The sequence below is a fragment of the Momordica charantia genome, assembly GCF_013281855.1.
Source record: "Momordica charantia cultivar OHB3-1 chromosome 9 unlocalized genomic scaffold, Mcharantia_2.0 BLBB01000009.1, whole genome shotgun sequence".
NCBI classification, from domain to species: domain Eukaryota; kingdom Viridiplantae; phylum Streptophyta; class Magnoliopsida; order Cucurbitales; family Cucurbitaceae; genus Momordica; species Momordica charantia.
Genome location: NW_028275167.1, coordinates 27,484,479 through 27,509,366, shown reverse-complemented (window position 1 = coordinate 27,509,366; position 24,888 = coordinate 27,484,479). Strand labels below are relative to the sequence as shown.

General features: G+C 33.5%; 3 protein-coding genes and 1 non-coding gene across 6 annotated transcripts in view; 2 read left to right on the top strand and 2 right to left on the bottom strand.

Annotated features, from left to right (window-relative positions):
* Positions 1-103: 103 nt before the first annotated feature.
* On the top strand, positions 104-2,370 carry LOC111009959 (HIT-type Zinc finger family protein). The gene is made up of 5 exons (XM_022283196.2): positions 104-311; positions 386-458; positions 581-737; positions 1,053-1,094; positions 1,284-2,370. The coding sequence occupies exons 1-5, from the start codon at positions 238-240 to the stop codon at positions 2,144-2,146; spliced, it is 1,209 nt and encodes a 402-aa protein (XP_022138888.1). The 5' UTR covers positions 104-237; the 3' UTR covers positions 2,147-2,370.
* A 665-nt stretch (positions 2,371-3,035) lies between these two features.
* LOC111009991 (U-box domain-containing protein 44) lies at positions 3,036-6,778 on the bottom strand. Of its 2 annotated transcripts, XM_022283242.2 has the most exons (4): positions 5,791-6,778; positions 5,408-5,708; positions 3,754-5,188; positions 3,036-3,444 (listed from the first exon to the last, which is right to left on the bottom strand). In XM_022283242.2, the coding sequence occupies exons 1-3, from the start codon at positions 6,547-6,549 to the stop codon at positions 3,759-3,761; spliced, it is 2,490 nt and encodes an 829-aa protein (XP_022138934.1). In that variant the 5' UTR covers positions 6,550-6,778; the 3' UTR covers positions 3,036-3,444; positions 3,754-3,758. The 2 variants fall into 2 exon arrangements, with proteins under 2 accessions (XP_022138934.1, XP_022138933.1); XM_022283241.2 differs by lacking the exon at positions 3,036-3,444 and having other exon boundaries at positions 3,573-5,188.
* A 4,571-nt stretch (positions 6,779-11,349) lies between these two features.
* Positions 11,350-11,545, bottom strand: LOC148209288 (U2 spliceosomal RNA). Its single transcript, XR_015787520.1, has one exon. It is a non-coding gene; the product is annotated as a U2 spliceosomal RNA (small nuclear RNA).
* Positions 11,546-14,382: 2,837 nt separating this feature from the next.
* The window catches only part of LOC111010094 (sulfate transporter 4.1, chloroplastic), a 26,438-nt gene continuing 15,932 nt past the window's right edge, over positions 14,383-24,888 (top strand). For both annotated transcript variants that reach the window (XR_015787109.1, XM_088117134.1), the window contains exons 1-5: positions 14,383-14,734; positions 15,210-15,279; positions 15,791-15,950; positions 16,253-16,302; positions 18,302-24,493. The gene's annotated coding sequence lies outside the window, so the exon portion shown is untranslated. The remainder of the gene's footprint in view (positions 14,735-15,209; positions 15,280-15,790; positions 15,951-16,252; positions 16,303-18,301; positions 24,494-24,888) is intronic.

Here is a 24,888-nt window from a genome sequence, read left to right as displayed (position 1 = left end):
AACCGAGTTCAGCTGAAATCGAAAGAAAAAATCGATTTGTTTAATATCCGGTTCGGTCGGTTCTTAATTTGGACCAAAACCACATCAATTTTCTCTATCAGTATTCACAAGATGATTCTGGAGAGAGAGAGAGTCGTAGGGAAGGGACTAGGGTTTATGCTCTGTTATCGAACATTTCAGTCTTTCGTTTGCGTAGGCCTGGCTCTGATGACTCTCATCCTTTGAAGCATTTTTGGTATGGAGGAGGAGGGGATACGAACGTCTACTAATTCGTCTTCTTCTGTGAATCTTTTGCGGACCGTCTGTCACGTGTATGGTTTCCTCTTTCGGAGTTACTTCCATGGTTACTACTTCAAATTTAATGCTTCTGTGATTAATAATGCAGGTGCCACAAGCAATTTTCACAATATACATGTCCCCGTTGCAATTCCCGTTACTGCTCCCTTCAATGTTACAAGGTTCATATAACTGCACTCGGTTTCATTTTTAGGATATCCTTTAAGCAAATATGGGTGAAGTTCTATGTTATTAGTGCCAGACTTGAATGATTTGTTTGTGTTAATTGGTTTTGGGTTTGCAGTCTCATAGTAACCGTTGTACCGAATCCTTCATGCGAGAAAATGTTGTCGAGGAGCTGCGGCAATTGCGGACGGACGATAGTACTAAACGTAAAACGCTTGAAATTTTGAAAAGGTTTCATTCGGAAGAGGAAATGGAAGACTTGGATGAGGAGGATGGTATGTAGTTAGAAACTTTGGTTTGTTTTAGTTAGTACTGAAAGTAGATTTTTGGGTTTGTATCTTACAGCAAGTGATTTAAAAAATTGATTCTGGGAGCAGTTGGAGTTGTTTGTTAGTAGATTCTAGCACTTAGTTGAGTGGTGCTTTGCTTGCCTCTCTAATTGAGCTAAATAGTGGGTCTTTATAGTGGCGATCAGAAATGATCCGTATCCATTTTTCCTTCTATCGAGTTGTTTTTCTGATAAATTAGAAACGAAAATTTTCTTTTTTCTGGCTATAACATGATTAATGCCTTCTTGTGCCTTCTTGCAGATTCGACTTTATCCGAGGAAACTATTGAGAAAGTTCTTGCAGGTATGTTTCTCCGAAGTCATCACTCTGTCTTGCTCAACCTTCTTTCAATGCTTTTGAATGGATTTTTCAACTCTTCTGTTTTTATGACGTTTACTTATCTGTATGATTTCTATAAGTTCAATTTTTTTTAGTTTCAACATCATCTGATTGGCATTGATGAAAACAGATTTTTCTTCCTAATTTCTGCAGGTGGCCAACTCAGTTTTGATGATCTGTCTGCAGAGGAGAAGAAACGGTTCTTAAGAGCTATGGCATCAGGTGAGTTGAGCAAGATGATTGAACCTTGGGAAGCTTGGTGGATGAAACCTTCTGCTAGAACAATATCTCTAAGCGAAAAAGGAACACCACTTGTTCAACTCCATTCTGAGCAGGAACCAACAACTTCATTCTCAAGTGGAATTCCTGGAGGACCCTTTGCTCAATTACCTCCAGTTAGCAAGCTTAGTTCTGCAGAGCCATCGCCGTTGTTGGCTGTTCACCTGGTCGACATAATTTATAGTTACTGTTTCACACTTCGCCTGTACAATGGAGACTGGCAATCAGATGCCATAGGATCAGTTCTGGTGGTTTTGAGCGTCTCCTCTGTCTTGGGTCAAAGTGGGCAACCAGAAACAGTTTTAGAAGCCCTGTCATCCTGCTTGGAACAAACATGCTCTCCAGCTTATAGACATGTGGGGGGCTTGCAGCTTGGATTGAGTCTTATCGACGATGTCGAAATCCTGCTTTCTCTGGGTGGTCCCGCTCTAGTGTGCTTGCTGTGCGATTTGCAGAGGCTTGTTCAAGCTGGGGAAAGAGATTTGAAATCAGGAAAGAGGGGAAGAAAATCTAGATGGTCAGAAATTAGTTCTAAGCTTAAACTTGCTGACAGGAAGATCTTTTTCATCATGTGCTGGGTTTACGAGCAGCCAAGCGAAGCTTGGTCGACCCTGGCGAATATTGTAAAGATGGAGAAAAGCTCAATAATGGAGTTTGAGCATCATAAAATGTCTACAAAAATTGACAGTAAGGCCAAAAGCAGGGACAACAAAGTCTTGATACAGGAGATAAAATGAGAACTATGTGGATACTTCTTTTAATTATTTATCATGTATTTATTCTTAGCCTGGTGTATATTAAGGATCCATTTTTCCTTGGATCCTATTTGAAGAGTTCTTGGTTTATAGGGATTATAGCTTGTGTGCTCAATCCTTTAGAACAAATACAGAAAGAGAATTTGCTACAACTCTGATACAAGTTTTTTTTTCTTCCTCCCTTTAATCAATCAACTGTTATACAAGTGGCTGTGGTAACTTCTCAGGTGCTTACAAATTTGTGAACATCCATTTTCAACATTCCCAAGTGCAAATTTGTTGACATTCTCTTTTTGTTTTACTCTACATTTATGGATTTGCACTGCTAAAAGTTACATATAGCTTCGAGTTAATGTAATATATAGTAGAGAGACCAAAATTGTTTTTTAATCTTCAATGACCAAATTGTTACGATGTGTAAGAATAAGGTTTAAATTATTACATAAATGCACTTACCACAATAACTAACTACCTTGAAATTTTGCTGTTAAGTCATGAGTCATGACTGAATTATGTAGTTTATGTGATCTATTATCTTCTACTAATCAGTCCTCGTATTTTTCGTTAGATGTCGTCAGGGGCTAAATATTTGTCAAATAATTTTCCTTTTTATATTGTCTGGTTATTTCAGGTCTCAAACAGTTTGTTCATATTTTCTAATGACTTTCATCCTTATAATGTTCAAGTGTCAATATAATGAGAAGTGAAAACATGTGAAATGGAGAGATGTTTTCTCATCCACAGATGGATTACAGTTACCCTAGCCTCACCAAGAAGAAAATGCTACTGATTATCCACAGTATGTAAAAAACCAATCTAAAACAGATACTAATTTTTCTTCTCAACTTGCAACGGTAAGCGAGTAATCGACTTAGTGAACACCAACCAAATGATATTAGGATCCTACAAATTTCTTGATAATCAAAGGTTGCATAGTCAAGTAACTGTCTCGTGATATCGAAAAAGGTAACCGGCCCATCTTGGGATCATCAAGATGGGTAGTTTGAGCAAGGCGCAAATCTTGCAGTTTAGGAAATCCAGAACAAAACTGATGGAACATGAAGGTAGTTTACAAATCTGATAATATGCAAATACAAAGCTCGTGTATTCAGACATTTAAATGATTGTGCAAAGCTCCTTGTTTTACTTCCAAATTGTGAAATCATGTTGTTCATCAAGAAGCAATAAAGTTACCTGCAGCAACTTGTTTCAAACTGCACATAAATTGAAACGCCAGCTTTTCCTTATGCCTGAGGTCCTCTCCGAAGGAACGTTTTTAACTACGTTTCAAGATAAATTATAAGATCTCAATACAGAAGTTCCAAAAAAGGGCTCTTTTTCAACTATTTCGGAAGTATGGAAATTGTAACTTGTTAGTAGGAATTCACATTTGTATTTGAAGGGAAACTGAGAAACTGAATAAGTAAAATTTATTGCATCCTTAAGTACAATGATTTTATCACTGTGGTTATTCTGAAAGTGGGTTGAACATCAATTACAGGTTTATACTGAGTAAACTGAACATGAATGTTTATGCACAAAAATCTTGGTATAGTATATGCTATGCTGTTTAAGTGGCTCACCAGTACCTAAACTATTGAAACTGAAACAGCTCCAGCCGAACCAATAACTTCGCGATGGTTGATTTCAAACTAGAATCGCCTTTCTCAGCTAGATCAACGAGCACGAACGAAGTGGGTTCTCCATATTGGACTCTGTGCTCCTCAATTCTGAATATTCTCTCCAGTATCCATAATGCCTTCTGTTGAGCATCAATGTGGTCTGAGCCTAAAACTTTTAAGATGGCTTGAACACCAGACATCTTAACTATGTAGTTGCTTCCATTGTCACAAATTTCATCTTCCAAAAGGGTGGTGAGGGCACTGAGGACAGCTTCATCTACTTCTCTTTCTTTTCCTTCCAAAATTTGGATCATGGGAGGGACTGCATTGGCCTTGACCAAACAAAATGTGCTCTTTATGATGCATTGCCTTCCATGAACTTCACAAATTGAATCTTTTGAAGGAGGAACACATAACCACCTTGAGGTCCGGGATTTGCTGAGAGAGAGTGAGTTCTGTGACAACTGAGCTAGTGAAGTTGCTGCTTTGCTCTGAGCAACGGGCGAATCGCTTGACAGCAACTTCACCAGTAAAGGAATCACCCCTTGTTCTGCTGAATGAAGCTGTAATTTCCTATCAAATGGATTTGTAAAACGTACTAATAAACCCGCTACGCTTTCTGATAACAAAGATGTAGAAATATTTGAATTTGTCAAGCTGGAATTCATGATGGAAACCAAGGTGGGCACGAGATTTGCTTTTCTCAGCATATCTGTTATTTTCTTTTGAGTTACAGGAACATTGCTTAGTATACCAACTGCAAAGACTCTTTCAGACTCGGAATTTGTCGAGGTGATTATTTCCAGAATTACACTGATGTGGCTCTCTCCTAGCTCTTCTGGTGCATCTTTGGAAAGATTATAAAGCAAATTCAAGGCACCAGTCTTGATCTTAGGATTAGTTTCCATCAAAAAGGGAAAGAGAAGCTGGATTGCACCACTCTCCACCATTTTTTTCCTAACTTCAGCTGCACTAGGATGAGCAGCAATCCTATTGAGTGCTTGTAAGAGGTGATTCTGAATCACTGGACTTGATAAGTTCAGAAGTGAAAGCATTTGCAGTGCCATATCATGGTTAACCAGGATTGATTCTGATTCGGCAATCTTTGCGAGAATTGCGGCTGCAGGTTCTCGAAGAGTCATAAGCACGGAGGTTACAGAGAAAAGGAGTTGAAGCAGAGACATGACGATCCCCGAACCAATCAATCGCTGAACATTTTCCTTTAAGCTCGAGAGGCTTTGCAATGCGCTTAATGCTGATAACTTAGCTTCAAGCTTCTCGGCCCAGAACATTTGAACAAGGGGTTCAATTGCCCCTTCTTCTCCCAGTGAGGCTCTACTTTGTTCAGTGAGCTCCATCCTTGAAATTGCTGTTGCCATAAGAATCTTGTTCATGTCAGAACCTACAGACATGGAAAGAGTTATTCATGGTTAAGGATTCATGAATTGCTTGATCTCAGAAGGCCACAAATATCTCACTACTTTTATGAGCTAGGATGTTAACTCCTGAAACTTTATCTTATTATGCAACTAGCTCAAGACTGACAAATGCAAAACTTGTTTTGAAAAAATAAACAAAATGTAGACTAGTTAGAGTTTTTATTTTAGTTTTCTCACTTTACCTTCTTTCAAATGCTGCACCATTGGCCTAAAATAACCAGCTTCTGCCATATAAAGCACATTCTGGGTGTTCCCTGACAATACATTCAACAATTTCCTTGCATCATATGAAGCAATCTGGTCATCCCCATTCAGAATGGCAACCAACATAACAACACAACCTTGAACTCTGCCAAGCCGTCGCCGTACATTTACAAGTTCACAGAGGTCCAACAACAGCCCCACGGCTTCTCTCCTCTCCACCTCATCCCCAGCCAAAGACTTGGCTAATTTTGACAAAGGCCCCACATCTGCCATCATTTCCTGCAAATTATTGTGTATCAATGAAAGATTGAAGATAACAGTTTCGAAAAGGTTCAAAAGTCAGTTCCACCTATTGGTCTACCTTGATTGCAGGATAGTTCAAAACAATATATTGAAGTACTTGAATGATTATTGAACGATCCACTGATTTGCTTGAACCCAAACGATTCAGCAAGATGGAAACGATTCCCTCTTCCTTGAGCCATTCCTCATCAATATTTTTACTTTGCATCAATTCTTTCAACCCCATCGCGGCAAGCTTGAATTCATCATCATTTCCATACTTGAGCTGCACTGCAATGTCACAAACGTTAGTGCTAATTCGTTCTTCTTCAATCTCCTCGACTCTCAAATCGCAACCGAACTCAGTGGCTTGACTTGAAGTTGAAGTTGGACTGCAGTTCTCATTGAACTTCATGCTCATCAGTTCCTTATACAACTCTCCAATCTTTGCTTTGAATTTTGTTGAGACTTCAACAGTGGCAAACAGGACAAGGCCCAAAGACCGGCCAAGATCATGGGCAATAGTCTCAACATGTTTCATTTTCTGGTTATGGACTTCTATCAAACACTTGGCGCGCTTTATCTCCTTCTCAAGGGATTCAACTGCTTTTCTGATTGATGGGGTGTCCATAATCTTGTCATAGTCCCTCAAATCATTGAAAATTGGTGGGATTTTCTCCACAACCAGAGCTAACTCAGAGAACATCTCTTTCTCTGTTTCTGAACTCTTGGATATTGAAGCTAACTCATCTGTAGATGCTATTATTTCAGACACAACCTCTGAAAAGGTTCTGTTTTCAATCTTATTCACCTCTTTCATCTCCAAATTCAGCTTCATCCACAAAAAGAGACGAATAAATTTAACCCACAAAGAACAAAAGTAAGGAAATGGTTCAAAGGGTCTAAGGAATTCAATGAATTTAACGTAGAACAGTGTCTATATGGAAACTGAAAAATGGGTGGCAAGTTTTTAACAGGTGTGAGAGAATAAAGAGAGAAGAAGAAGAAGAAGATTAGATTAAAGCCCAGAGAAAAAAGACAGAGACTTGGAGTAGTTCTTGTAAGACTTTAAAACTTTGAATTTGGAAAATGTAATAAAACATTAAAACCCAAATCTCACGCACTGCACTTTTAGAATTTAAATTATTTTATTAATTAAGTTTAATATAAGATCGTCCGAAATATTTAGCTCCTTCTGTTTGCCCTTTTTTTAATAATTTAGTACTGAGGAATAATTCAACGGTAATTGAATTAGAGTATCTGAAAAAGTTTTTTAAATATTTATTTAAAGGAAATTAACAAATTAATTGTTACATTTATAAACAAAGGGAAACTAAATCATTTTAGGAAAAAGAAACTGAATGTCACCTCTAGCTTTTAATGATAAATTATTTAGCTAGAAAAGAAGTGATAAATTATGTTAAATTATTTAATTCCTGACTTTAAACATTAAAAATTTGTAATTATCATCATTAAATTTTTTAAATATATTTTTAGCCTTTTTATCTTCCAACTATTAATTTAACACATACCAATTGTGAAAATAATCCAATTTGTTTGTAGGCATATATCGTCCACTAAAATATCAGAATTTAAGTTCATATTCACATGTCAGAATTCAAGTTTATATTCAATATATTGTTGAAGTAATATATATATATTTACCTGATATATCTATTAAATAAGTTGTGGTTGAATTAGTGACATTTAAGATTATATATGGACTAATAAATTATTATTAGATAATTAAAATCTTAAAAAAGCTCAAATATTGAAAAAAGAAAGATCATTTTATATTTCTTTAGTAGAATAAAAAAAATATACTTTATTTTATGAGAAGACCGTAAATATGTTGAAATTTCTATGATAACTAATTAAAAAATATACGTCGTGAAGTATATATCCTCGAATAAAAATTTACAGATTCAAATCTCTAATCCAATATTAAAAAAAAAAAAAATAGGGGAGTTTGAACTTCCAACCTCAATAAAGAGAGTAGGTGCTAATTACCGTTCATATTGTCAGTACTTTTTTTAGAGACAAATAGCAAAGCAAACTAAGAACAGCAAGACAAACAATCCTCACAAACAATTCAAGTAAGTTCCATTGGACCATCTTCTACCCAAACTCGATGCAATCTTTGGTGAAGCGTCAAATGAGCCAACCAATGAGCCGCACCATTACCTTCGCGAAGAGAAAAATGAAAACTAACTAGTCACAGCATCGTCGGACGTTATAAAGAAGACAGTCCACCTCGAAAAGGTCATCATCCTCATTTTGCCAAGATCTGAATATACCATAATCGCATTCAATCTAGACGTTGTTAGTATCGTTGAACTTAAAAAAAAAAAAAAGAATGAAAAGAATATATGATTTTATTTTATTTTTTCTCTTCCATATGGTATTCATGAGTGGTTCGTGGGACTGAGAAAACTTCTAATCTTTGGAGTATTGGGAGGGAATAATCAGATACGAGTGGCGGACGGCTATTCCATATGCTGAATTGATTACCCAATTCTAAATATTTACTAATTTCTTTATTTTTCCGTCCCTTGTACGATGGAATGATAGTGATTCATCTTTGACCCAGTCTTTTTTTTTTCTTTTTCTAGATAATAATAATAATAATTGTGGCCTTGTTTCTAGAGGGACAGATCTTTTTTTTTTTCTCCCTAAGTTTAATGCGACAAGCTTTGGGGATCTTCCTGAACAACTAAGTTATGTAAAATACTTTAATAAATTTTAAATTTTACTCTTAAACTTTTAGTGTTGGTGTTGTAGCCAGCCTGTTAAAACTCTCATTTCCAGTGTGACCAACCACCTTCTTTTCAAGCTTTTGAAATAGTATATGTTACAATTTCGTCCTAAATGGAGATTTTATTTTGATGCTGCAAAAATTATTTGCATACCCTTTGAATTAAAAAGGATTAGAAAAAATAAAGTTTTTGCGACTACTACTTTCTTACGTAGTAGCTAAGCTTTAGGGTATTTTTTTCTTTCTTTTTAGAACAACATAGTTAGCTGCGAAGCTATTGCGTTGATAGGTGGGGCTTATCAATACCTAGAGCCATATGAAGGGAGGTATAGGTCTCGGTTACGTGGTCAAGATATCAACCTGGAACTATTGGAAATGTTTCTTTTATCAATTTCAGAGGTGGAAGATAGAACGGGGTCCCGCTTCAAATAGTTACCATGTAACTTAGTCTAAAGTTTTTAAAATTATCAACTGGCTTTAAACATTTGATTTTTAATTTTAACAAGCATTTATAGTTAACATTGTTGTTTTTTTTGGGACAAATACGTGTTTAATGCATTTTTTTCTTACATCAAGTAATATATATTTTCTAATAAAGTACAAGAAAATGTTATATGCTTAAAATCTATATAAGTAGATACTTTGGCTTACCATTTTAATAAGTTTTGATTTGCAAAATCTAAACTTGTAACTTTACAATAATATAAAAAATAAGTTTCATAAATTTGAGTTTATATACCACGCGAGGGATTAGAAAATTTGTCAGGTAAAATAGACGAAACTTAGGTACGATATACCGAATATAAGTTTGACTTTTTAATATAGTTTATACATTTAATTTTTTTAGCCAAAAAAAATTGTAAAAATTACTCTAAAATTTTGATGGATTTAAGATGTCAATACCCAACCGTAACACGAGGTAGAAGATATAGTCCTACAATATGTTTATTCAATTAATTTAACTCGCAACAATTTGAGATTTATTGAAAAATAAATTTATAATTAAAAAGTGCCACCACGAATTATAACATAATTATTACGAAAAGTCAAAAATAAAAATTCGAATTTATAAGCCATGAGAAAATGAAAGATTGTCCCTACCATGACACTATTGACCCACGACATCACATTAATCTGACCATATAAAGTTATAGAGCCAACAAAAAAAGGGAAAAATCCTTAAATTTCCCTTTCATTTTAATATTAATTTGATTTATATGTTTAACACTTTGTGTATTTATTGAACAAGTGGCCAATATACATGTCATTCTTGATATTATTGTTTTAGACCAGGATCATATAAATAGACTTAAATATATTGATATTTGCAGCTAATTTTTAAAATTCTTACGTGTTGAATGGCATAGGATGGTTGAGTTTGATATCATTTTATATGAGTAACTATATAATAGGAGAAGTTTGAGTTCACACATTGTTGACCTCAAATTAAAGTTTTTTCTTTTTCCTGTGTTCCTTCTTAAATTTTCAGAATTTCGTATAAAAATTCAAATCGCGACTTTTTTTTCCTACCATAAAATATTGAAAAAGTTTAAAAGTAGGGAGGAAAAAAAAAGAGAAAAGCAGAAAACAAAATTGTAGTGAACAAACTATCCAAACAAATATTTATTGGTCCGTAAAGTTATATTTAGAAATGCATTGTTTTATTATTTTTTTATTTTATACAACGTGTGGGATGGGAGATCGAACTCCAACCCTTTGGTTTGAGATATATGTCAATTACAGCTATACTCACTTTGACATGTATTGTTTTATTTTAGTTGAACTAAAAATAAAGAAACACATCATTATTATGGTTTTTTATTACGAGTTTCATTATTTTGTTACAAAAAAGAAAAAAAACTGTTAAAACCAAATAATAAATGAAAGAGTTAATTCAGGTATAGCTTAATGTTAAAACATTTCACCCATTGTTTAAGGGTAAGAAGTTCAATCTTTAATTTTAACATTTATTCTACTAAATAAATGAAATAGGGATAGAGAAAGAGAGGAGAGAATTTATTATGACTCCATTGGCCTGGATAAAATTTAAATTTAATTTATAATTAACTTTATAAATTGAGTTGAGTGATTGTTAGTTGACTCATCAAAATGATAATGTAACAATTAACATATGAAGGTGTTAAATATTATTTTCAATAATTTTTATTGTCCAATGGCATTTATCTTTCATCATCTTCTCCATTTCTTGTTTTTCTTATTCCTCTCTTCTAATGATATCGTGGCCTTTGCTTTGTTCATCTTCGAACTAAACATGTGTCTAAAGTTGAAGTGATTATCTAGGACAAAAAAATTGATCTCTCTCCGAGGTAAACGTAAAAGTTGAGTTTAAGTATAATATAAAACTTATTTTTAAACATTCAATTAAAAACAACACTCATGAACCCCAAAAATTATATAAAGTCTTATAAAACTTAGAGACCTGTTACGATGTTATATTAATTTAATTATTACTAGACCATTATTTTTTTAATAGTGAGGTCATGCTTCAAACTTCAAAACAAAACTTAGTTAGGGAAAGAAAAAGAAATAGTTAAAATTGAAAAAAGTAAGCCTTTATTAGTTCTGAATTTCCATTCAACTAAGAAAATTTCTGAATTTCCATTCAACTAAGAAAATTATGAAAATAATGATATAGTTGGAAATTAGAAATAAAAAGGAAAACGTAAATGACAAAAATTACTCAAAAATTTAGAATGATTTCAAAATAATAAACATATCACCCAAAAAAAAAAGAGTACTAGAGTTCTCGGACGCAGCACTAATATAAGAATATAATAGAAAACTGGGCCACCAAGGACAGTACTTACTGCCACGAAGCCCACTGAACAAGGCCGAAAAGCAGAAATTTAAACTGAAAAGTTGGAGGGGTGCGCCAGGCCTGGGCTGTAGTGTAAGGCCCAAGCGACGCTAGAGGGCCCCAGCAGCAAGCTGCTGTGGTGGGCCCTCCCCCTTAAAAAATTAATTTAATATCATGTGGGCCGATGGCCCACGTATCAGATATTAAACTGATAAGAACAGATACTACACTTGATCTTAGCCAAAAGGCCGAGAAAGGTATGATTTGGCGACGTCTAGCCCCTCCCCTTTTATAGTCTCGTTTTTGCTGCTTCATCCGGAAACTGGTCGATGTGGGACAAATTGGAAGTTTAGCTCTCCACCTCAACCTATAAAATGTGTCCTTTTCTAATTACATGAAATCGTATTTATTTTGTATTATTTGTATAAATTATCTTTTAAAAATTTGTAGATTTATAATTTGCTCCTCAAAATAAATTCTACTTTATTGATTTTGTTGATATTTTTAATTTTCAATTTATTTTCGACTAAACACACGATTGAAACTTTTAGACGTAGGATTGTCAAAACATAAATGAAATTGGAAATTCAAGATTGCACACCTACGTCTATATAAGCGGCAATAAAGTAGTTCATTTTCTTACTGTGCATGTTTAGTGTAAAGTTTTACGAATATTTAGATATAGGATTGGCCGACTAATCTATGAATAAAGGGAAAGTTCCCCTACCTTTAATGTTGTTTCTTTTGTTTGTTTTTTTCTTCCATTTCTTTATATAGTAACAACTACAAAAAAAATTTAAACACGTTTTAATAATAAATTTGGTTTTCAAAATATATGAAATTACCAGATAGTATTAAAATCAATAAGGGGGTTTGGTTCCTTATTTTCAAAACGGGGAGTATAACTTGCTAAGTCAAATCAATTTTTGTTTCATAGTTTTATAAACTCATATTTGCTACACTAAACAGTATTCCGCTTTCTACCTCCAAGTTGCTACAGTACTTTATCACCACTATCCAAATTACTACAGTATTTTATCCTTACCATTTTGAATTGCTACATTGCATATTTTATCTTTCACATCTCTTTTAAAATGCACTAACTTTTTAATAAAGTATAGTAGCCAAATAAGAAAATTAATAAATTATAATTTTAATAATAAATAAGTAAATTAATTTTGTTAAATTATGAATTCATATTTCGAAAATAAAATTAACCGTAAATTTTATGAGTGAAAAGTTAAACTTGAAAAATGAAGAAATTAGCCAAATTGAGTCAATTCGATCGATTGGAACCAAACACAGGTTTAACAAATACATACTTAACAACTCATACCTTCTAAATACAAGTTTAACGAACCTGCTCAAACCTGCAAACTAAACATCTCTAAGATACTTCAACCGTTGAGGTATAGAATACAAAAGAAAGTTTAAAGTTCTTGTCTCAAATTTGTATGATTTATTTTTTATATAAATATTGTTATTTTTAACTTGCTTTTAAAATGTTCTCACAATCAAGTTTATTAAAAAAAAAAAAAACAATGCTCCGTAAATTCATCCATCATCTTTTGAAGGGATTGTCTAGTCCACCTCACTAGTAGATAGTCGCTTGATAATATTGATGTCCTATGTTTAACCTCCAATTATCTAATGGTTTTTTCTTACAGTTTTTGTATACAATGCTACTTATATAATGATACATGCTGAAGTTGATTAGGTACTCTCTTGAAAGAACAAAAAATGCATGAAATGTTATTTTCTTAATAAGTATGTATGCGATAATATTTATAGAAAAAAGTTTAAAAAATAGTTATATTGAAAAATAAATATATGGAAATGTAAGGCTGGGTTAAAATAATAATAGTGAAATTAAAAGAAAAATGTCAAAACCTTAATATATATATATATATATATATATATATATATATTTCAAAAGAATGTTTATTCTTCTTTTTTTTTTAAATAGTAATGCCATTTAATAGAACTAATAAAATATGATCGTACTAGCACATTTATCTGGTAAAAAATATGGACTTTTTTAGTACAATATTGGGGATAGTACATCTATTGCCACTAAACTATGTCAATTAAATGAGCTAACAAACGATTGAATATTAAATTAAATAAAAGATAAATGACTGGAGGAGGTCACAAACCCTTTATTAATTGATTTTTCAAATATATATTTGGTAGCAAGTTAAAAATTGAATATTAATTTAGAATTGTTTGTTTAGCAATATATTTGAAAATTAATGGTATTAAACAACCAAATATGCGGTTCAATATAAAATATTATTAATTAATTTATTAACATATATATTATAAATTTTATATTTATTATTATTTATAATAAAGCTTTACATATTCTAATCCAACAAAAAAATAAATAAATTTATACAATGAAATAATATATTTTTTAAACGTTTAATAAAATTCTGTATTTTAAAAAGTTTTAAACAGTAAATATGCTAAGCGGATATTCATTTAATCCCAATAAATATATGTAAACAACCAATTGAATACTAAATACATCTTTACCACCAAGTATACAAATATGGTTTAAATTTGATTTTACTATTATCAATGAATTATTTATGAGTTCTTTCCTATTAATAATATTTCGTACTTTTATTGTTGTTTTTTAATTTATTTTATTTTATTAGTTGGTTTATAAACTTCACAAATCTACGGGACAATTCGAGACTTTGATATAAAACATATAAAGAATTTTAACAACAACAAATAATTATAGTTAATTATAGGTTATCAAATATTTATTTATTAAAATTAACATGTAAGTAGGTCTTTGTAGAAAATATTCGTTGTTAAAAAAAATTGTGCAATTAGTACTCGGAAAAAAAGAATAAATCGTGCACCTTGGGAATCCCGGATTTTACGGAAATCTCAACGGAAATTACCGTTAGCATTTTATTTATAATAATTTAAAAATAAGAGAGTTATAACTTAAAAGTAGTACGTTGCGTGGATTTGAATTTTGAATTAAAAAAAAAAAAGATTTTGGTTGCGTGGGGTTGAAGCTGGGTAGTTATTATATTTTTTATTTTTATACATATAAAAGGAAAACGCGCCAATTTTGGTTCCCACTTCCCACTCCCGTTTGCGTTCCAAGGTGATCCCTTCTTCTCTTCCCTTTTCCATCGTCATGGTGATCGCTCGATGCATGCCACCACTTCCAACGCTTCAATCATCTCTTCCTTCTTCTTCATCCCCTCGACGGCAGCCGTTGTTTCTCCGTCCTCTGTCTACGGCCTCCGATTCAAATTGTGGTGGTCGGAGGGATGTTAGGGTTTCGATTTGCTCCATCTAAAATTCCGTTGGTTTTGTCTATCATACACATGTCCGATCCGTGATGTGAATCATGAATTTAGGCGCACTGAAAGATCCCATTCGAGAGAGTATCAGTTTCTCATGCTGCAGTGTGTTTTACTGGTAAGTATCTACTCACTAACCGCCATTTTCTATCAAATTTTTATAAGCAAATCTTCGCCCATATTCCTGAATGTTCTGTTCCAGGTTATGCTCATATCAAATTCCAGGAAAATTGTCATGACCGGTGTTAGAATTGTCTTCTTTCTCTTGTTATTCCTTGATTTTATCGATCTAAAATTCCGTTGGTTTCGTCTATCGTACACATGTCCCTCGTATTTGACAAAGCATTTACACTCTCATCCATATACTTCTCAACCTTGTGTTTTTAATCTGTTCATGTTTTTTCCTGCATGCATCTAGTGTATATGTATACCACAATACTCATCATCCAGGTTCGTTTGTTTTTTTCTGATCTCAGTTATCGGTTTTCAGTTAGGGTTTTCTCTACCCTCTCACTCAATCTCGCTCATTATCAGTCTATTACCGGTTTGAAAGTACAGAAAATCGTACTGTAACTTTTTTCTTGGTTTCGTAGGTTCTAGGGTTTGTAATCTCTTGGCTTCCGATTCGGCGGTTTCTCAATCCCTAGGTTCTCAAGTTTGCAGGTATGTTCAATTTTAAGTAATTTAAATCATGTTCAGTAGTGCTAATCTTAACCCACTGCCCGAACCTTTTCTACTTCATGGGGTTTGAGGCCAATCTCCTTTTATTGTCGGGGCTTTGGAATGTTGCATCTTCCCTAAGGTTTTCCGTATTTTTTTTTTCTGTTTGGACAAACTAGTACTGAATATAATCGATAGTGGTTTTGCATAATCCTTGAATTTTAACTGATTCGGTCGTGAATCCAGACCATAACTGTAGATGAAGTGTTTTTCTTTTTTTAAACTCACATTTGAGAGAAACCCTAACCCTCTTGAGTTTGTGTACTTCTCTGTTGTGTTTCCCCGACTCCTTCTTCAACTCTGTCTCCTAGTTTCTTTTTCCTTATTTTTCTTTTATTTTTTGAAAAAAATTCTGGTTTGAAGCTTTACGGCATGCTTTATTGTACACTGTTTTTGTTATTTACTTCCACTGTAAAGATCTTTTCTCCTTTTAACTTCGTTGGTTGTTGTGTAGGATGATTAGTTTTCCTCCAACAAGGTGCAAGTTTATTTTCTTTCCATATACTCATTGAAGTTTCTTACCAAAGAAATTGGGAACAGAGTTGGCGTATGTTTTGGCACAACATGGGTTTTTTTGTTGCTGACATTATCATTATTTGGAAGTGCCGGTAAAGGTAAGTTTTCAACTTTGCTTGAAATTAGAAAAACACACAATAGCATGAACAAGTAAACCGATTGAGCACAACTAAAAGAAAGAAAGAAAAAGAAGAAGAAAACTGATTGAACACATGTACATAAGATTAATTATTATTTGAAGTACTAATTTGTAGAAGTGTATCCAAGATTTGTATTTTTCAAAAAGGAAAAATATGGATTTAATTTTAATATTTGTAGATGGCACATGGCAGTGAGATATTTTTTACTTTGGTATGTTTTTTTTTTTAAAATGATTTTCTTCTGTATGTCTATCCTTCAGGCAGTGTGGAAGGTCTCAGAAGTGCTCTAAAATGGACATTAAGAAGAAAAGTAAGATTTCCGCTAAATTTCCATTTCTCTACCTTTTGACCTTCTACTGAGTATCTAATGATATAATCTTCCCGAGTTATTTCTTCAGTTATTGAAAGTCTTTTTTTTAATAAATATATCTTGAGTTTAATATGATAATTTTCCAGAAGAGAAAAATATGGATCTTCATTATTTTTTAAACGAATTTTAATCTATCTATCTTTTTGGGCCTTGAAATATTTGTTGTCTCAAAATATTTGTTGGCTCAGTGTAATCGTTGCTTCTAAATATTGGTTGGACTCGACATCAATGTTGGTTCCAAATATTGGTTCGCTCGATATAATTGTTGCTTCCAAATATTGGTTGTCTCGATATAATCGTTGCTTCCAAATGTTGGTCGGATCGATATATTAGATGCTTCCAAATGTTGGTTGGCTCGATATATTCGTTGCTTCCAAATGTTGGTTGGCTAGATATATCTGTTGCTTCCCAATGTTGGTTGGCTCGATGTAATCGTTGCTTCCAGATCTTGGTTGGCTCGATGTAATCGTTGCTTCCAGATGTTGGTTGGCTCGATACAATCGTTGCTTCCAGATGTTGGTTGGCTCGATACAATCGTTGCTTCCAGATGTTGGTTGGCTCGATACAATCGTTGCTTCCAGATGTTGGTTGGCTCGATATAATCGTTGCTTCCACATGTTGGTTGGCTCGATATATTCGTTGCTTCCACATGTTGGTTGGCTCGATATTCGCTGCTTCCACATGTTGGTTGGCTCGATATATTCGCTGCTTCCACATGTTGGTTGGCTAGATATATTCGCTGCTTCCAGATCTTGGTTGGCTCGACATAATCGTTGCCTCCAAATGTTGGCTCGCTCGACATAATCGTTGCCTCCGAATGTTGGCTGGCTCGACATAATCGTTGCCTGCAAATGTTGGCTGGCTCGACATCTGGCTGGCTCGATATAATCGTTGCTTCCAAATGTTGTTTGGCTCGATTGTTGGGTAACTTTTCATTGTGAGGGCTTCTTTTTTGTTTTTCAATGTGTCAAAATTTCAAAGCTTAGGAAATTGATGAACTACCATATATTGATCCATCTGACTAGTGGTTGGAATGACATGTAATTTGAGTCAATGAGAGAGTCGTAGCCAAGGATGATTGTTTTGTGTAAGTTCGTATTGACTTTTTTTATGTTTTATTTATTTATTTATTTAGATTTCGTGGGAAAAGGTAGCATGGGATTTCTAATGCACGTCCTATATTATTTCATCAGGCCCTTCTCATAAAAGTTTGCAATCACATGAAATAACTTTGTTAGAAATTTGTTTATGAAATGATTCATTGAAGTTTGTTTTTATTTTTTTAATGGATGATTTATGGTTAGAATAACTAAATTTATCCTTTTCAACATTAGCTTGCCATAAGTCAATGGTTTTCGCTTACCCCCCTTGCTTATCTGGTAAATAGTTTTGAAAATTTTAAGTTCGAGATTTCATATTGAGTTTTAGAAACTTGGTGCTATTTTGCTCCAACATTTTGCTCGTGTAGTTTTCTTCTTCTCACCATATTATCTGCAAGTATAAGACAGTTTTGGTAAAGTTCCTTCATCTTTTTCATAACTGATAGTTGCTAAAATTTTGAAGGATCAAATTGGGTTTCTTGGTTATACGAAATTTTAAAATGAACTTTGAATTATTTTCGTTTTTGTTATTCACATGTTTTCTACCTAGGAGAATCACGGACATGCTAAGAATGGCAGCGTGTCGGTGCTCGGACACGGCTATGACACACCTTTATATTCTAATGCAAGTATCTTAAAGCTTGAATGATAGGTTTCTTCATTAACACATCCATATCATTTAAACCAATAATATTCTTTTGGACTGTCTTCTGTGCTACATCACTATTATGTGTATCTGGCACATCCTAAAAGTCATCTTGCAGGCATCTTGCAAGTGGAGTATGCCTATTCTCTTCGAAAGATTTTTTATTGCCTTAACTTCATTTGTTGTTGTGTAGGCCGTTCCTACCAAAGAAATTGGGAATGGAATGGGTGTATGGTTTGGCATAGCGTGGATCTTTTTGTTGCTGCCGTTATTTGGAAGTGCTAGGGAAGGTAAGTTTTCTCGTTCTAAACCTTTGTTTTTATATGATGGGTCACTTGGCCTTTATGTGTTGTCTCTCTCCCCTACCTCACTTCCTCTCCCCTCTCTCTCTCCTTCTCCCTCTGTCTCTCTATCTTTCCTTCCCCTCTCTCTTTCTCCATCCCATCTTTCCTTTCTTGTCTCTCTCCTCCCCTATTTCCTTTTTTCCGTCTCGTTCTCCCTCTCTCCTTTCCTATCTCCTCTCTCCCTCCCCTTGCCCTTCACTATATCTCTTTTCCCCCCCTTCTCTCACTCCCCCTTCCCCTCTTCGTCTCCATCTCCCTCATCTATCTCCTCATTTTCCTCTCTCCCTCTCTCGTTCATTCACTCATTGTGTTTCAATGTTATTTGTTTGGAGGATATGTTTTGGTTAGGACTATCTTATAGTTGGTTAGGATTAAAATTATAATTTTCTTAAGGTTTGTATTTGTGGTTGTAGATGAAAAATCCATGGATCTTTTTCCATTTGTTATTCTTGTATCTATCTTCCCTCTCTTTCTCCATATGGTTGGTTTGATTGACAGCTTATATATCAGGTTCTCTAGGTCAAGGTGGCTTGTCATGTTTTCTCCTTGTCTATATATTTTCTCTCCTATTATATGTTATGTGGATGGTCATTCCTTCAAGATGGTCATTCTCATAGTCCATCTGGAAGGGGGAGCATTGGAATGTTTTCTCCATGATAATATAACATTGCATTTGTTTGTTTATACCTTTTATGTAAGGTATTGGTGATTTGGGATTCTTTACATTCCGTTCTTTATTATGTAAGTAGTAAATTTTTTGATGTACTACCTCTAAATATCACAATTCCTTTTTTAATTCAATTGATATAGAAGAGAGTTACTTTGTGTAGATATCGGTTCCTTTTGGTTCTGACTTTGATATCGGTTCCATCACATTATGAGTTATATCATGACATTTTTTATTTTTAGTTTGTATTGACTGGTAAACAATTGTCATTATTTGGAGAGAGCACTTGGCCGTCATTGTGGTCTCCTTTCCCCTCCCTCCTTCCTCTCTCTCCTTTCCCCTCCATCGTTTCTCTCTCGCTCCCTCTCCTGTTTCCTCTTTTTCTCCATTCCTTCTTCCCTATATCTACTCTCTCTCTTTGCCCTTCCCTCTCTATCTCTCCCTCCTCCATATCGGTTTCTCTTTCCCTTCCGTTTTCCCCTCTCTCTCCCTCCCTACTATTGTAGTATTGTGTTTCAATGTTATTTTAATTCTGTTGTTGAATTACATACATTTGTTTTGCTTTGGATTATTGTGTAGTCTATTGGATTATTTTTTACCATTTGCTTATTTATACAAAGCTTTTATATTTTGTTGTAGATGAGAATTACATTAATAGTTTTCTCCATTTACTGTACCAATATGTTTCTCTCGAGTACTTGTGCTTTTTCTTTCCATTTTTGTTGCTCTCCGTCTTTGTAACTTTTTCCGCACGGAAATTTGGATCTCTATTGAACCTTTGATTTAGAGAACCTTTTTCTTTCACCTGCCTTTTTTGGAATTTTAACATGTGTATTTGCATTTTCAAAAACTCGTCAAAGAGATTGTAGTTATTGATCTTTAAAATTTATATATTAACATTTGCCTTGAGACGTTTCTTTCCCCTTGTTTGTTGTTTTGGTCGTTGTTGTTTCTAAACCTTTGGTGGTTGATGTTTTCTCCCTAACGTAACATTATATTTGTCTATATGTATTGTATATGATATTAGATAATTTCTGATTCCTTACCTTCAGTTTTCTGCTTTAGGAATGAATAATTGTATTCGTTGTAGAATAGTGTGTTTTATTGTATTACATTTGAGTTTGGTGGTTATTTGGTAATTAGTTCTAAACACGTGCCCCCGGATTTTAGTTAAATACGATTTAGAATGCTTTTCAAGAAGGAAAATAATGTGTGCTCCGTTGGCTTATATCCCGTGCCCCCACCAGCGTGCCCCAAGTCGAGTTTTTTGTTTTTATTTCTTGACAAAATATATCTTAACTTTACCTTCGTTTTTTTTACTTTTGCTTCCAGCCAGTGTTTTTTTTTTGGTTTTTTTCTTTTGTTTCCTGAAAGTTCCATTCAGCGCTGCTGTTTTTTTTATTTCTTGACAAAATATATCTTAACTTTGCCTTCTTTCAAAATATATATTAACTTTGCCTTCCTTTTTTTTTTCTTTTGTTTCCTGATGGTTCCGGTCAGCGCTTTATTAACTTTGCCTGGTGTCTGTGATCGAATCCATTTGCATTTTTTTTGTTATTACTTTTTTAATTTTCTTAACCCCAAATTAGACAATATCATACCAATGTAGTGATGTGGAGGGTGGTTCTTTGCCCCTAACACTTTCAATTGGTTCCATGTTTTTATTCTCTATATTTGGTTTTTTCTATTGTTCATTACCATAATAACATATTTTTATATGGATTTTATTATTATTTATTTTTTTTTCTCTTCCCCAAAAATTTCTTTTTAAATTTTATTGAAATATAAGTTAGGGAGAACATCTCCATTAGTATGAGGCTTTTTGGGTGATTCCAAAAACAAAGCTATGAGGGTTATGTCAAAATTAGACAATATCATACCCATGCAGGGATGTGGAGGGTGGTTCCTTGCCCCTAACATTGTCGAAATGGTTAAGCTGCGAGGGTTATGTCAAAATTAGACAATATCATACCCATGTAGGGATGTGGAGGGTGGTTCCTTGCCCCTAACATTGTCGAAATGGTTCCTTGTTTTTATTCCCTATATTGGGTTTTCTACGGTCCATTATCCATTATTTTTGTATGTTTTGAATTATTATTTATTTTCTCTTCCTTAAAAAATTTCTTTTTAAGTTTTATTGACATATAAGTTAGGGACAACATCTCCATTAGTATGAGGCTTTTTGGGTGATACCAAAAGCAAAGGTATGGAGATTATGCCCAAATTAGACAATATCAAACTAATGGAGTGATGTGAGAGTGATTCCATGCCCCTAACACCGTCAATTGGTTCCTTGTTTTTATTCTCTATATTTGGTTTTTTCTATTGTTCGTTACCATAATGACATATTTTTATATGGATTAAATTATGATTTATTTATTTGTCTCTTCCTAAAAAAAATTCTTTTTAAATTTTATTGACATATAAGTTAGGGAGAACATCTCCATTAGTATGAGGCTTTTTGGGTGATTCCAAAAGCAAAGCTACGAGGGTTATGCCCAAATTAGACAATTTCATACCGATGTAGGGATGTGGAGGGTGGTTCCTTGCCCCTAATATTGTCGAATGGTTCCTTGTTTTTATTCCCTATATTTGGGTTTTCTACGGTCCATTATCCATAATAATATGTTTTTATTTGTTTTAAATTATTATTTATTTTTTTCTCTTCCCTAAAAAGTTTCTTTTTAAGTTTTGTTGACATATAAGTTAGGGACAACATCTACATTAGTATGAGGCTTTTTGGGTGATTCCAAAAGCGAAGCTATGACGGTTATGCCAAAATTAGACAATATCATACCAATGTAGTGATGTGGAGGGTGGTTCCTTGCCCCTAACACTTTTAATTGGTTCATTGTTTTTATTCTCTATATTTGGTTTTTATTACTGTTCATTACCATAATGACATTTTTTTATACTTCAATTATTATTTATTTATTTTTCTCTTCCCTAAAAAAATTTCTTTTTAAATTTTATTGACATATAAGTTAGGGAGAACATCTCCATTAGTATGAGGCTTTTTGGGTGATTCCAAAAGCAAAGCTATGAGTGTTATGCCCAAATTAGACAATATCATACCAATGTAGGGATGTGGAGGGTGGTTCCTTGCCCCTAACATTTTCAAATGGTTTCTTTTTATTCCTTATATTTGGTCTTTTCTACTGTTCATTACCGTAATGACATATTTTTATATGGATTCAATTATTATTTATTTATTTTTCTCTTCCCTAAAAAAAATTCTTTTTAAATTTTATTGACATATAAGTTAGGGAGAACATCTCCATTAGTATGAGGCTTTTTGGGTGATTCCAAAAGCAAAGCTACGAGGGTTATGTCCAAATTAGACAATATCATATCACTGTAGGGATGTGGAAGGTGGTTCCTTGTCCCTAACATTGCTGAATGGTTCCTTGTTTTTTAAGTTTTATTGATATATAAGTTAGGACAACATTTCCATTAGTACGAGGCTTTTTGGGTGATACCAAAAGCAAATGTATGAAGATTATGCCCAAATTAGACAATATCATACTGATGTGGGATTGGTTCCTTGCCCCTACCACTGTCAATTGGTTCCTGTTTTTATTTTTTATATTTGGTTTTTTCGGTTGTTCATTACTGTAATGATATATTTTTATTTGGTTTCAATTATTATTTATTTATTTTTATCTTCCCCAAAAATTTTCTTTATAAATTTTATTGACATATATGTTAGGACAACATCTCCATTAGTATGAGACTTTTTGGATGATTCCAAAAGCAAAGCGATAGGGTTATGCCCATTTAGATAATATCATACCAATATAGGGATGTGGAGGGTGGTTCCTTGCCCCTAATATTGCCGAATGGTTCATTGTTTTTATTGTTTTAAATTATTATTTATTTTTTCCTCTTCCGCAAAAAAATTTCTTTTTTAATTTTATTGACATAAAAGTTAGGGAGAACATCTCCATTAGCATGAGGCTTTTTGGGTGATTCCAAAAGCTAAGCTAAGAGGGTTGTGCAAATTAGATAATATATGTTAGGACAACATCTCCATTAGTATGAGACTTTTTGGATGATTCCAAAAGCAAAGCGATAGGGTTATGCCCATTTAGATAATATCATACCAATATAGGGATGTGGAGGGTGGTTCCTTGCCCCTAATATTGCCGAATGGTTCATTGTTTTTATTGTTTTAAATTATTATTTATTTTTTCCTCTTCCGCAAAAAAATTTCTTTTTTAATTTTATTGGCATAAAAGTTAGGGAGAACATCTCCATTAGCATGAGGCTTTTTGGGTGATTCCAAAAGCTAAGCTATGAGGGTTGTGCAAATTAGACAATATCATACCATGATGTGTAGGGTGGTTCCTTACCCCTAACATTTTTAATTGGTTCACTGTTTTGTTCCCTTTATCTGGGCTTTCTACGATCCATTATCCATAATAATATAGTTTTATATGTTTTAAATTATTATTTATGTTTTTCTATTTTTAAATCACTCCTCCATCTTTTGGGTGGTTCCTTGCCCCAATATGGTGATGCTATGGGCTTGTAGGGTGCGAAACTTTGAGCTATATATTATCTTCTCTCTTTTGACGTTGGTGTTAGAACTCATCATGTGGAGTATAGATGGTAGAACCTTTCATATTGAGAAAATAAACATTTAAGTATGCTTTCTATGTTTCCTTCGTTGAGTTTGTTAAACTACTCAACTGCCTACTGTCAAAGAATATTACAAGAAGCATGTGGTTAGTTGTTTGATATGTTTTTCGTAATGTAGTTTTTGGTATTTTACTTGTTATCTCTAAAACAGGTGCTTGACTATTTTTGATTTATGCATCAACTTATTTTCTGACACTAGTATTTCTATTTATTTATGATTGGAGAAAAATAATGTACTTACTATTTTACAACTAGCAAAGATCTCGAATATTTTCAATTCTTAAGCAACTCATAAGTATAGTTTCATCTTCTTATTAGTTTACATTGTTGGTTCCATCTTATGCAGATGAGACTTTTGACTAGTTTTGTTTACAGTTTTGACTTTTGAGGACTTATTACTATCTTAACCCATTTTATGTCTCCCTATCCTTTATTGGGCCATCTCCCTCATTTCTCCACCAACAATCAATTAGTGCTCCCCATCTGATGCCTCCATAACCTTTATTGGGTTTACTTTCTCATTTTTTTCCCTTCTATTAAATTTTATATTGCTTAATGTACTTCTATTCTTAGTGGGAAGAGAATCAAGACTAGATCGTAGATTCAATAGCTAATGGCACTTACCAAAGATATTGCAGTAGAGATCACAACTGCACACATACTAAAACAACTGAGAAAGAAATTGCATTGATGGGAGACTTGAAGAATAAGAAAACACACATAAATATCGGTGGTAATTCACTTTACCTTGACTCACCTTATTTATAAATACTTCTATTCTTAGTGGAAACCTTATTTTATAAATATTTCTATTCTTAGTGGAAACCTTATTTATAAATACTTCTATATTCTTAGTGGAAAGAGAATGAGGACCAGATCATAGATTCAAGAACACTTACTAAAGATATTGCAATCACAGCAGCACGAATACTAAAACAATTGAGAAAGAAATATTCTAAGACAGGCGTCTTCCTAGCACTAATGTGTATAGAAATGTTCAATAGTATTCTGGGGCTTACAATGGAATTATGATTGTTCTGATTGATGCACCAATTTATTTTGCAAACACGAGTTTCATGAAAGGCAGGTGCTTCCTTCTACTTGTAGTCTTAGTAGTTTTGACTTTGG